Genomic DNA, 13,721 nt, shown 5'->3' with positions numbered 1-13,721 from the left:
TGCACTGACTAATGCCAAAAATTCTTCCCTCTTATTTCGAATGCTTCTTACATTAGTATACAAAAATTGCAGCTTCCCTTTAGTTCTTGTACCAGCTTTAGAACTGAGATACATATCACTAATTTCAGTAGTCTCGTGCTGATTTTTATCCCCTCTATTCTGCAATTTATTCTGCAAATAAGGATCAACAATTATACACACTGCTTGAGTTTCTCCCTCTTACACTCAACCTGTTCAATTTTTAGTTTCCCTGTCCAATTTCTTCAACTTGTTCAGAAAACAGTAACTTCTTCAATCGCTTATGACCTTCCACGTTCAGATGCAACCCATCTCTTGCATACAGCTGTCTTTTGCCTTCAAACATACTCCAGACATGAACAAATTCCAGACCTCTTTTTTTTGCACATTCTTGCACTAATATCATTCATTATCATTGCTTGTCTACTTAACTCATAATTGTCAAAATGAGGCAGCACACACACTATCCTCCCATTGACACTTTTCTTCTTCACGATATCTAACAATGCTCTTAAATCTTTTGCTACCCGATTTATACTACCACTCAGGTCATTTGTACCCACCATAACTATCGTCTTTTCTGCATCATGCTCTCTCTTTATTGCTAAAGCCACTCTTTCTATTTTTTCACCAGCCAAGCGCTCCTCAGGCATACTGCTCTCCATACCCTTAATCGTAGAATCACCATATATTTTACCACTCATAACTTCATTCAAGTCCAAACAAGAATCACTCGCTGCCTCATTTTCTACGCTATTCAGCATGACTCTCACAGTTTCATTACTCAACGCTCTTTTACTTACTCCCTCACTCTCACAACATCTTGTTTCTTCTAGATCTCTTGTGCTTTCATTATTCTGTTCACTCCCAATTACTTCCATACTATTTATTTCTTCATCAATCACCAAAGACTCTTCCATACTTAATCCTGTTCTAGTTACTTCAGCTAGAGTAATCTCCATAGTCCTAATTTCTCTATTCAACCCATTTAACTCAGTTTTAATTTCCAGAACCCCTTACTGAGCACTTCCAATTCCTCTTGCAAAAAATGAAGGTCACATTTCATTTTTCCAAACTCCTGCCGAAGTTCATCCACTATGATCCTGACGTCTGCTTCCATGCCTAATCGCTCCAGCCTATTCCGACACTTCTCACATACATCAACGTTTCCTTTCTTCTCATTTAGCTAAACAGTCCACAGAGCCTTCACATTCCTTGGCGCATACATATAACAATTTCTGCAACACATCCACTGCGAAAAATCCAATGCAGAGCCAGACTTTCATAGAGAAGTTCTGCGAGCCACTGATGTATACGTTTCTTGTTGGACGCTGAAATAGTGAAATAAACAGCAGCAAAAACACAATATATACAACAGAATTCCAAACAATAACACCACTGAAGGACACTTGTATCCAACCGAAGCACAACTGCAGCACAATTTGAGACAAAAAGGCACACTATACTTTAATTTAACACATTTTCCAGCACAACTCAACATGACCACCACATTCACTAACGACACTCAATCAAAAATATATAGTGCAAAAATACAATATACGAATATATATATAAACAAATATATATATATAAACAAATATGTAATATATATATATATATATATATATATATATATATATATATATATATATATATATATATATAAACAATGTTAAAAATACCAAGCAATTTTAAACCTGGTTTTACTCCATTTCCCAAGTAAGCAAACAGACAAATAAGTCAAGTATGCGCCTGCAAGTGATGCAAGTCTAGCTGATCACTTGCAGGTGCAAACTTGACTTATTTGTCTGTTTGCTTACTTGGGAAATGGAGTAAAACCAGGTTTAAAATTGCTTGGTATTTTTAACATTTATTATACCCAAGGTAAAATACCTTCTACATATATAAACAAATATATATATATATATATAAGCAAATATGTACAAATATATACAATATACAAATATATTGCAAAAATACAAAAAAAAAAATCGACAAAAAATATATACTAAAAATATATAGTGCAAACATTGAAAATATGCAGCACTAAAACACTAAAGATATAGCATATCAGTGTTGAAAGTGAAAATGAGGAGAGTGCATGCACCACATCGGCTTTCTGCCTTGCAGAAGACTGCTATTAGATGCTGTGCAAGTAACAGGTGGGTTAAGTAAAATTTTTATAATTCATCATTTCTGTAGCCCTTTCATGATAATTTGCATAAGTCTGAATTAATGTAAGCCAGGGCTGCCTGTATATATCATAATTAGTTTTTAAAGATACGGAGAAATTTCAGTAAAATGCAGGATATTATTAAATGTTGTTTTAATGTTCTGTATATGTTTTGATATTTTCATAGCAATTCAAACTGAGTCATCTTGCACAAAATAGAATGCAGTGGAAGAATCTTATCAAGATGGCATCAGACACCTATGGTCATTGAACCCATAGGTGTCTGATGAATTTATCAGAAATTAAGGCTAGTCCATTTATTATCACTTTATCTATTGGAATATAAATGTGTATACTTATTGGCTTTTATCTTACAGTGCTCTCATTTATGTGATGGTGGAACAAAATCAAGAGAGGCGATGTGTTTTGACATGATAACAAAACATATGGTTGTATCTGAATTATGTGATTCATTTAAGAAACCAACAACTACTGAATCTTGCAATCTAGAACCCTGTTTACAGTGGGTTTTATCTGAGTGGAGTTCAGTGAGTACTTTCTAAAAATTAACATTTTTTTTAAAATAAAAGTATTATATATTCCTAGTAACATTAAGTTATCAACTTTTTGAGCATTATTATTATCCTAAGACCCCATGGAGTCACAAACACATCTAGGAGGTCCCTTTTGTCATACACACAGCTCATCATACCATGCCTTAAACACATTCAAATTCTCTGCAGTGCTCTGCAATCTCAAACCATGCTCTCTGCAGTGCATTCCAATCATTCACAACTATCCATGCAAAAATCTTGCTTTTCACTTCCTTGCTCACACCCTCCTTATACAGCTATCAGGGATGACCTCTTGTTCTCCTTCAATTTCTCACCATTTTTTGAAAAACCTCTTGAACATTAATCCTATAGCAACCCCTTACCAACTTGTATGTCTCTTTCATATCACTCTTTTCCTCCTATCCACTAGGCTCTGAAAATTGCATCGTCTCAACCTTTCTTCATTTTCTTCATATTCAGTATTCCAGAGATCAGAAACTACTTTGGTCAATTGCCTTCTCCAACATCTGTTCATCCTTTTGAAAACTAGGTGACCAAATCTGTGCACAGTAGTCCATTATCATACAGATATTTGTCTGAGTGACAAAGGTGGTATGATTATATTAAATTTCTCATTTCACATTTTATATACTTGAATAGTGCATATTTTGTATATTCTTCAGTTTTTTAAAGACAAACCCTATAAATTGTAAAAAGTTAGTTTGTCCAGAGTATGAATACAGCTTATAACCTGTGTGACTAGTATAAGTGCCACACATTCCAGTTAGAAAACTTACTTGAAATTATAGATTTGATTATGATAGCCTCTCTAGATTATGGGTGCACAACCTAAATGCTGCTATGGACCAAATAAAATTCTTTTGTTATGAGGGCAGACCAAATCAAGTAATTGTTACACTTAGGTTGGTCGCATTTTTTTAAAACTTGAATTTTTAAGGAAAAATAAAATGCATATAAATTTTAATAGATATATTTATTGAAATTAACATTTTAATGTAATACGTTACATTTTTGTCAATGAACATTAAGACAGGGTACATGTGGAATTATCGGGCTGGAAAGTATGACAAGCTTAGGAGTTTGATTGGCTCAGTGCCATGGCATGTACAACTGCAAGGACTAGAAGTTGATAGTGCATGGGAGGTAGTTAAGAAGTGCTTGCATGAAGCAATGGCTGACTGTATACCTAGAGTCCAAATAATAAATCAACTAGGGGTTAAATGGATGAATAACACCATTAAGCTTGAGCTGCAAAAAAAGAAACAACTATGGAGGGAATTTAAGGAGAAAAGTGACCGGCAGGCACATGAACGGTACAAAGCGCAGGCCAGAAGGGTGACGAGTGTGGTAAGAAAAGCAAAAAAGGATTACGAAAGAACATTGGCCATGCAGGCTAAAGTGAATCCTAAACAGTTTTTTAGATATGTAGCAAGTAAAAGGAAAAATGTACATGGCAGAATGATTTTAAAGAATGCTGACGGTAGGGAGGTAATTGAATCAGTTGAGATAGTTCAGTTACTGAGTGAGCACTTTGCAAGAATATATCATCCAGGTGGTGACATTGCAGACACGAATAAACCAGTAGATTATACGGGAATTGTGGTGAATGAAGTGGAGGTGAGTAGTCTATTGCATAACCTCAATGTCAATACATCTGTGGGATTGGATGGTATACCAGCTCGTGTAGTATGAGAAGCAGCTAAAGAATTGTCAGTACCCTTGACCATTTTGTTTAATTTGAGTCTCGGGTCTGGGTTAGTCCCGAGCAGGTGGAAGGAGGGGAAAATAGTTCCACTGCATAAAGGTGGTTCCAAGACTGCTGTTGTAAATTACCGACCGATTAGCATATCAGGAATCATTGTCAAGGTCTTAGAGAAATTAGTCAAGAAAAGAATACAGGATTGGATAGATGAAAATGGAATATTGTATGGGGGACAACATGGTTTTGTGAAGGGTAGATCATGCCTTAGTAACTTGCTCATGTTTTATAACACAGTGACGGCTGAACTGGATAGGGATAGTGGGTTTACAGTGATACTACTGGACCTTGCCAAGGCCTTTGATAGGATACCACATGGAACCCTAATCAGTAAACTGGAGCAGATGGGGATGGATATAGGGTGGTGAGATGGATAGGAGGATGGTTGAAAGAGAGATACCAGAGAGTGGTTTATTCAGGAGTGGAGTCAAAAAGACGTCTTGTGACTAGTGGAGTGCCGCAGGGCTCTGTTCTTGGACCACTGCTTTTCAATTTGTTCATCAATGATATTGGAAAGGATTTGAGAGGAAGTGTTCACTTTTTTGCTGATGATGCAAAGTTGGGTAGAGCAATTGTGAGTGCACAGGATGTCAAAATTTTACAGGATGATTTGGATAGTTTGGAGGACTGGGCTAGGAAAAATGGATGTCAGTTTAATGTGGCAAAGTGTAAGGTTATGCACTTTGGGGTGAAAAGAATAGCAGCAGTATATCGCATAGGTGGAACCGTACTCCAGGAGATTGATGAGGCCAGGGATTTGGGAGTGTTGGTGGATAGAGAGTTGAAGTTTAGGGGGCACATTGCAAAAGTGACTAAAACAGCTCACCAAATCACTTGGCTTCTGAAAAATACTTTAACATGCAGAGACAAACAAGTTGTTGTTCCTCTGTATCGAGCCTTCATAAGACCCCATCTGGACTTCTGTGCCCAGTTATGGGCACCAGGGTTTCTTTGTGATGGGGAGGAAGTTGAGAGGGTCCAGAGAGGAGTGACCAAGATGATAGCAGGTCTGTGGAATGAACCTTATGAGAATAGGTTGAAGATTTGTGGGTTGCAGAAATTGGACGATAGGTGAAGGAGGGGTGATATGGTTTTTGCACTTTGGGGTGAAAAGAATAGCAGCAGTATATCGCATAGGTGGAACCGTACTCCAGGAGATTGATGAGGCCAGGGATTTGGGAGTGTTGGTGGATAGAGAGTTGAAGTTTAGAGGGCACATTGCAAAAGTGACTAAAACCGCTCACCAAATCACTTGGCTTCTGAAAAATACTTTAACATGCAGAGACAAACAAGTTGTTGTTCCTCTGTATCGAGCCTTGATAAGACCCCATCTGGACTTCTGTGCCCAGTTATGGGCACCAGGGTTTCTTTGTGATGGGGAGGAAGTTGAGAGGGTCCAGAGAGGAGTGACCAAGATGATAGCAGGTCTGTGGAATGAACCTTATGAGAATAGGTTGAAGATTTGTGGGTTGCAGAAATTGGACGATAGGTGAAGGAGGGGTGATATGATTGAGACATTCAAATTACTGAAGGGTTTTTATAAGATTGATCCAGAAGATATTTTTGAAAATATGACTGGTGGTGGGAGGACTAGGGCCATGCATGGAAGCTGGGCAAGAGCGTGGTTGACAAGGGTGTTAGAGCTAGGTTTTTTACTTGGAGAGTGGTGAATGAGTGGAACAAGCTTCTAGTCTGTTGTGGGTGCTACAACTGTGAATGAGTTCAAGGCAAGATATGATAGATACTGTGTGAATGTTGAATAGTTGTTTCAGATATGATGTTAGGGCCTCCCTCGATGAGTCTGTCGACTCCTTGGAGTTTCCCGGAACAATAATAATAATAATAATAATAACATTTTTTCAGATATCCACTAGTAAATTGGAAGTTACTGTTATCAATATCTCTCAAAGTTGCATCCATGAGATTTGTATGTAGTGGTGACTTTTTTAATTTCATGAGAGAGACTGTTTGTTCCACTACATATGTACCCCAAATAATGATGCAATTTTGAATGCTTCTCTTCTTAAATATTTATATTCCTCAGGATCATAGGGCTTATAAAAATCAAGATGAGAAGACACTCTATGTAATATCAATGGTGTTTAATTCTGTGCTTTGATACAGCAAAATGTAAAGGTAACCCAGAAGATTGCTGTAATACTGAGAAGGAAGCTGACCTGCAGAGATAAAATAGTTATCATTCCCAGAAGGTAACCCAGAAGATTGCTGCAATACTGAGAAGGAAGCTGACCTGCAGAGATAAAATAGTTATCATTCCATTGTATAAGACTCTGATCAGACCACACTTAGACTATTGTTCTCAAATTTGGTCCCTAGGATTTGAAGGGGATAAATTAACTGTGGAAAGAGTACAGAGGCAGATAACAAAGATGATTTCAGGACTGTACAATGTTAGTAATGAGGATAGGTTGAAGGAATGTGGACTGCAGAGTTTGGCGGATAGAAGAAGGAGAGGTGGTATGATCGAGACTTTTAAACTGTTCAGTGGCAGTTACAGGGTTGACACTAGGGAGTTCTTTTACTTGGTGGAACAGCAAAAAGGAGCGATGACAAGGGGCCATCTCTGGAAGTTACAAAAGGATGCATTTTCTTTGCATGAAGGATGGTTGAACAGTGGAATGCATTGCCTGATAGAGAGCAGTGAGAGGAAATAGGGTCAATGAGTTTGAGAGTTGTATGATAGACTTTGTGTTTGCTAGGAAGGTCCTATCACAATGAGTCTCTTGGCTCCATGGAGGCCTGAATAATAATAATATTATTTTCACAGAATTAACTAACCAATCAGATTTTAGTATTTGTGTAATACACATGCGCTATAGTTGATTTCTGTTAAGGTGCAGGTAATGTAAACAAACTTTCCTGCTTAATAAAAATATTTATTTACATCAACAATAACAATACATGAATCTACTGATTTGTTAAATCATATTATTCAATTTTTTTTCTCTTCTATTTATTCAATTTACACCAAAGGCCACATTAAATCATTGAATCACTAACATACGGCCTGCAGGCTGTATGCTGTGCATCCCTGCTCTAGACAGTTTAATATATCATATGAGGAACTACAATAAATAAGTAAGGAGGAGATTAATAGTGCTTGGAAGTTAGTATAAGATAATTTGAATGTAGCAGTATCAGAAGTTGACAGCTTTGCCCAACAGTCATTTGATCCAGACTGAAAAAGAAAAAGTAGAAAAAGGATCATATTGCATACTTGAGATTAGGTGAATAACTGGATTAGGCATAAAATAGATCAGTTTTGAAATTATACCAAAATGGCAAAAAGAAGATGGTGAGGAGATGAAAAGTCGTGGTCTTACTGCAATCACCTGAAAATAGTTGCTGGTAATTGCAGAGATAAGATCAGCAGAATATAATTGTGGAAATGTACAGATGGTACAATATAATGAAATTTCATGCCAGCTGGGGGCATAACGGTTAAACAAGGCCCCAAATGTTTTTGTTAGGGAACCAGAGTGAATAATTCTGAAAAGTTAGCTACTGGGATAAACTTGAAATCAACAAAATTCAAGATATTATTATTATTATTATTATTATTATTATTATTATTATTATATAAGCTTCTCAATAGAGTCAGAAGACTCATCACTGGAGATCCATTGTTCACACACTAGCCATTATTCGTACAATATCTATCACACCTCTCCTTAAGTGCATTCACTGATGAAGCACTTATAATCACTTCTGGCAACCCATTTCACATATGTACAACCATCCAAACAAAAAATCTGCTCTTAAACCTTTGCTAATCACACTTTTACATAATTTCCACTGGTAAACTCTTGTTTTCTCCCTTCATGCCATGTACTGAAAAAAAATCTTCAGTGTCAATCCAATAAAACCCCTTTAACAACTTATATGCTTCTATGCTATTAACTAGTAACTATTAACTACTTTTTGAAGTCCACAGACCATCAATCTATTCTCCTTAGGAGCATTACATAGACCTGCCACAATCTTTGTCACCTGCCTCTGGATCCTCTCCACCACTTCTTCATCCCCATGGCATCTGTTTGTGCAGTTCTACATGTAGCAGTCCAGATGTGGCCTTATTGAAGCCTTGTATAGTTGAACAATAACCTTTCTATTCCTGCTTGTTAGTGTGTTCTTCAGCAGGGATGTAATCTGATGTGTTGTTTTGGTTACCTTTGTGACATGCTCTCTAAACTTTAACACTTTGAGTCCTATCGATGTAAATCTACATCGATCACACATGAACCCATAATCCCATCGATGTATATTTACATCAGTAAATTAAAAATTCAGAAAATAATAATATATGATTGAAATTCATTATCAGACTGTACTGTAATTAAATTTGAACCTTCCGCTTCATTATCCATTAGGGTGGTTGACTTTTATCAGTAAAAAAGGGAATTTATATTAGTATATTGTAATGCCTGCCCATCGGTTGTGTTATGTACAATTGCATGTGTTCATGTTTATATTACATCGCACTGTCATAACTCTGGCTGCTATAATCTAAACGATATAAGAATTCATGACTCTCTTCTTGTGACCTGAGAGATCAGTTTGAATTTCTCTGTCACCATGGACAGACCAGGACCCAGTGGTGCCCAAAGCAGGGGTGTAAAAGTCCATTGCTCATTGCATTGGTTTTTGAGCCTTTCTTACAATAAGTTGACCATACACGTGCTGTGTGAGGAATAACAGTCCCTTCAACCATGAAGGAAAATAAGGTATTAGTATATGCTGATGATGATGTAGTGGACACTTTGAAGGATAATGATTCCATATACATCTTTTTTGACATTTTGGAAAAATTCAGCAAGATCAGTGGATTAACAACTAATGTAGACAAAATTAAAGTTTTTGGAGAGTGGGATCTTGGAGGCATTCCTTTTGGACTAACTCCTGAGAGAGAGAGAACTTCTCATTATACTTGGAATTCCCTTCTTCACTTTCTCAATATTACCAGTTCAAGAACTTATATACAAAAACATTGAAACCTTAAAAGACTGAAAGATATGGCCACTTTCCTTTTCTTCTAAAGCTACAGTACTCAAAACCATAATCTTCCTTGCTCAGTTATATATAAGAAATATTACAGACATCACAGAAGCTGAAGAAAAGCAATTATATAGTGAGCCTAAGCAATTTTTTTGGTTCAGCCAATACTAAGAAGTTTAAAAGGAATTTCTTCAACTCAAATAAGCATGGAAGATTTCGGCTTCCAGTCATAAAATTCTGTTATTTAAACAATACAGCTTCAAAGATCCATAAAATATTGCAGGCTAATCACACATATGCAAACCTTTTCCTGTACTACTTGGGTTTTAATCCTTTTTGGGATAAATGATTTTATAGGTCCAAATGCTGAGATTATTCCTGAATACCATAGCATTCTATGTTTAAGACTGCTACAACACTCTGGCAACATTCTTTCCATTAAAAAAAAAGTAAAATTTTGTATAAAGAAATCTTTAATCTCTTTTGCTGTGAACTTCCACAGTTGGGTACTGACAACAATACTTTGTTTCATAACTTATTGAAGTTCCAAGGATACCCTAACAGGAGGGATCTTGCCTGGAGAATTGCATATGGTTGCCTTCCAGTCAATACCATCAATTGGAGATACAGGTAACCCTCATATAACACTGTACTTATACAACGTGCTTTCAATATAACACGGTCTACAAATTGTAGTAACCCTTGTTCAACGCGGTACTTATACAACGCGGTTTTGACAAAAACACAGTCTAGAAATTGTAGTAGCCCTTTATCTTTTCATATATTTTTCACCGCACGACTTAAAAATCAAATTTTATCTTTGTTAAATTTATGTCTGCCCATATCGCACAGGTAGTTATAAGGAGCGATTTTATATTAGGGGAAACACCCTTTGGCACGCATGTATTGTTGAAAAGACAATTTTCAACAACAAACACTGTATACCGTATAAATTTTTTATTGTTGAAAATTGTCTTCGTTTTCTGCCAGGAATGCGCATTAAAAATCATAAGTGTGTTCGTCTCAAGCTGACCACTTTATTTCCTAGTGAGTTACATACAATACGTAATGCTTTCTTTTTTTGTGTAAAAAATTATTTTTTTAGTAATGGCCACAAATTGCATTGAAAGGGAAAAAATGAATATTGAAAAGAAAATTCATCTCTAAGAAAATTTCTCTCGAAGAAAAAAAATTAAAATCATGGATCAGTTGAAAAATGGAGAAAAACCAGTTGTTGTAAGGAATTTGAATTTAAATGAATCAACAATTCAAACAATCAAACACAATGAACATAAAATCCGAGAAAGTGTTTATTGCTGGGTCAACGATAAGTGCAAAGCTCGTGTACGTAATGTTCTAAGAGAAAAATTAAGAAATCTCTAATGATTTGGAAAGAAGATGCACTCAAAAGAAAATTCCTTTGGATGAAAATCTTAAAATCACTCAACGTTTATAAACATTTATAATGCAGACCAGGTGTTCAATGTGGATGCATCCTGGTTATATTGGAAAAAAATGCCAAAACGCACCTCTATTTTAAAAAATGAAAGATCAGCTCCTGGTTCAAAGTTTCCAAAGACAGAATTACTCTACTGTTTCGTAGTAATGCATCAGGTCATTACATGACAAAACCAGCGTTTATTAACCGATCCTCGTGCTATGAAAGATTAAAATATGCACTATTTTTTTTTGCCTAAAACATTTATGCATTATGTACAATGAAGTTTAAGTACAATTTGTAATTTTTATACTTTTATGCTATGTATTTGTTTCATAGTTTATATGTTTTCTTAACTTACATGAATTACCTGAATTAAATAAAAATATATTTTTTATTGTTGTTTATATAATTTAAAAAAAAAACGATTTCAGAACATAACCATACTTTTATATGAGACTCAGATCACATCGTGTTATGTGATCTGAGTCTCACATAACGCGATTTATATAACGCGGCATTTCTATGGAACCTAACATCCGCGTTATACGAGGGTTACCTGTACTTTAACATCGGAGATCCAATCTGTGACATCTGTTACCGATTGGAAAAAGGAGTAAATGCATTGTAAAGCTGTGCTCTTGTCCTGCATAATTTGGAACAGATTATGTAATGCATTGGGCATTCCATTACTTACAACAGAACAGGTACTTTTTTTGCAGTATCTGCCGCCTGTCAGCAATGGGAAGATAAGAGTGGATTCAGGATTGGCTGAGAGAATGTGGACTGCAGAGTTTGGTGGATAGAAGAAGGAGAGGTGATATGATTGAGACTTTTAAACTGTTGAGAGGTGGTTACAGGGTTGACACTGGGGAGTTCTTTCGCTTGGTTGAACAGCGGGAAGGAGTGATGACAAGAGGCCATCCCTGGAAGTTATGAAAGGAAACTATGAGCAAGAGGGTAAGGAGTGGTTTCTTTGTTGTGGGAGTGAGAACGGTCAGTGAGTTTAAAGAGTGGTATGATACACTTTGTGTTTCTCGGGGGGGGGGGGGGGACCTCCCCTCGATGAGTCTTGACTTTATGTCTTAGGAAGGACCTCCCTCGAGAGTCTTTTGACTCCTTGGAGGCCTGAATAATAATAATAATAATAATAATAATAATTCTGATTTTTTTAATTAATGAATTAAAATACCATTTATGGAAGTTTGAAAGAAAAACAGTTTGAAAACCAGCAAAAATTTATAATATTGTATTGTGGAGGTTTTATTGTTAAGTCAGACAAATTTTCTATTTAGAAAGAAGCATTCTAGGAGATATCAAATTTATCACTAGATGATGTAGACCACTCACATTATGCAATATTCACCAGAGAAAGATAAAATTCTGTCTATTTTTGCTATGAGAGGTTTTTTAAATGGTTCCATCCTCTTAATTTAATGTGGTCTTATGGTCAGTTACAGGGATGACTGGAGAGCAATCCCAGGCAGAGAAGGCCTACTCAAGTTGGTTAACTCAGATAAAGCTAACCACCTAGTTATCAGTCATCTTTGCACTTTAGTTTCAATTGGTCTTTTGGCTGTTCATCTATATGAGATTGGTGAAAAAGGAAAACTGATAGCCTTTGGCTATATGATGATATAAAAGAGCTAAGGTCTTTTTTCTGTCTTTCATATTATCTATCTGTCTTTTCTTTCTCCTAATACTATCAGGCTCTCTTGCACTGTTATACTAACTACTCTAGGCCTATGATGAGCACCCCTTTACTTTTTCACCTCAATAAAGATCGCAACCAATCTGGGTTGTGGCCTCCCATAATAATGCATAGCATTATACATGTCCGTCAGGATATGTGCATTGCATTATGGGATGCTAAGACAACTGATGTGAAGTCATTAGCCTCTATATACAAGTAACCCAGTAATGAAGTGACTTCACACACAAACTTTATTTGCTTACATTTGGGTAAACAATGAAACTAAGAATATAATTTCTTGGCACTTTCATTTATAAATTTGAATGAATAGGATTGGATAATAGATTGGTGCATTGGATTGCAGATTGTCTATTTTATGTATCAGCAAGTTGTGTATGGTGGAGCAATACCCAGGAACAGTGGTGTAGCTAGAGCTTTTGCCGCCCGGGGCAGTCCCTGATTTTGCTGCCCCTCTCAATACATACCAAAAATACTACAAAAAATCAAAACATCATATAGGGAAATAAATTAAAATGCTATGTTTATTTTTGAAGTTAAACTTTAATTTCAACATTCTAAAATGTTATTTTTCTTGTTTTCTGTTAGCAAAATCGTTGATGACATTGGCGAAGTCTATTTCATAGAATGTAGGTAATTCTCAATCAATTTTATTTAGAAAACTTCTCTCACAACTAGCAACACTTACAGCAATTGTGAGGAACATTCGCAGTAGTATTACAATACAGTATTTGGAACTGAGTTCTCAAGACCATATTTTAGAATTAACTGCAAAAGTTCAAAAAAGGTTCAAAGTGCCACCCCCTATGCACTCCCCCTAGCTACGCCACTGCCCTGGAAAAGAAAATGTCGTTAGGTTTGCCTCAGTGTCTGTTTAGCTTATATGTTTACGATACTGAGAAAGGTTTGAAAGGTGATATGCAATTGCTGCATCTGATACAGAATTGAGAAAAACATTGAGGAGTGAATGTATATTATGACTACTAGAAGATTTGAGTAGACTGTATGAGTGTACAAGTGAGTGCAATTAC

At 36.1% G+C, this 13,721-nt stretch overlaps 1 protein-coding gene across 1 annotated transcript in view; it reads left to right on the top strand.

Moving 5' to 3' along the window:
• Positions 1–13,721, top strand: part of LOC150100575 (A disintegrin and metalloproteinase with thrombospondin motifs 6-like) — a 563,262-nt gene that overhangs the window by 477,579 nt on the left and 71,962 nt on the right. The window contains exon 22 of the mRNA XM_090402125.1: positions 2,569–2,739. Coding sequence (XP_090258251.1) covers positions 2,569–2,739 — 171 coding nt within the window. The remainder of the gene's footprint in view (positions 1–2,568; positions 2,740–13,721) is intronic.

Source organism: Typopeltis vanoorti, chromosome 12, assembly GCF_054136105.1.
Source record: "Typopeltis vanoorti isolate ZY-2024b chromosome 12, IOZ_Tvanoo_1.0, whole genome shotgun sequence".
In the NCBI taxonomy this organism is placed as follows: domain Eukaryota; kingdom Metazoa; phylum Arthropoda; class Arachnida; order Uropygi; family Thelyphonidae; genus Typopeltis; species Typopeltis vanoorti.
The sequence above is the reverse complement of the archived record's forward strand: the minus strand, read 5'-3'. Positions and strand labels throughout refer to the sequence as shown.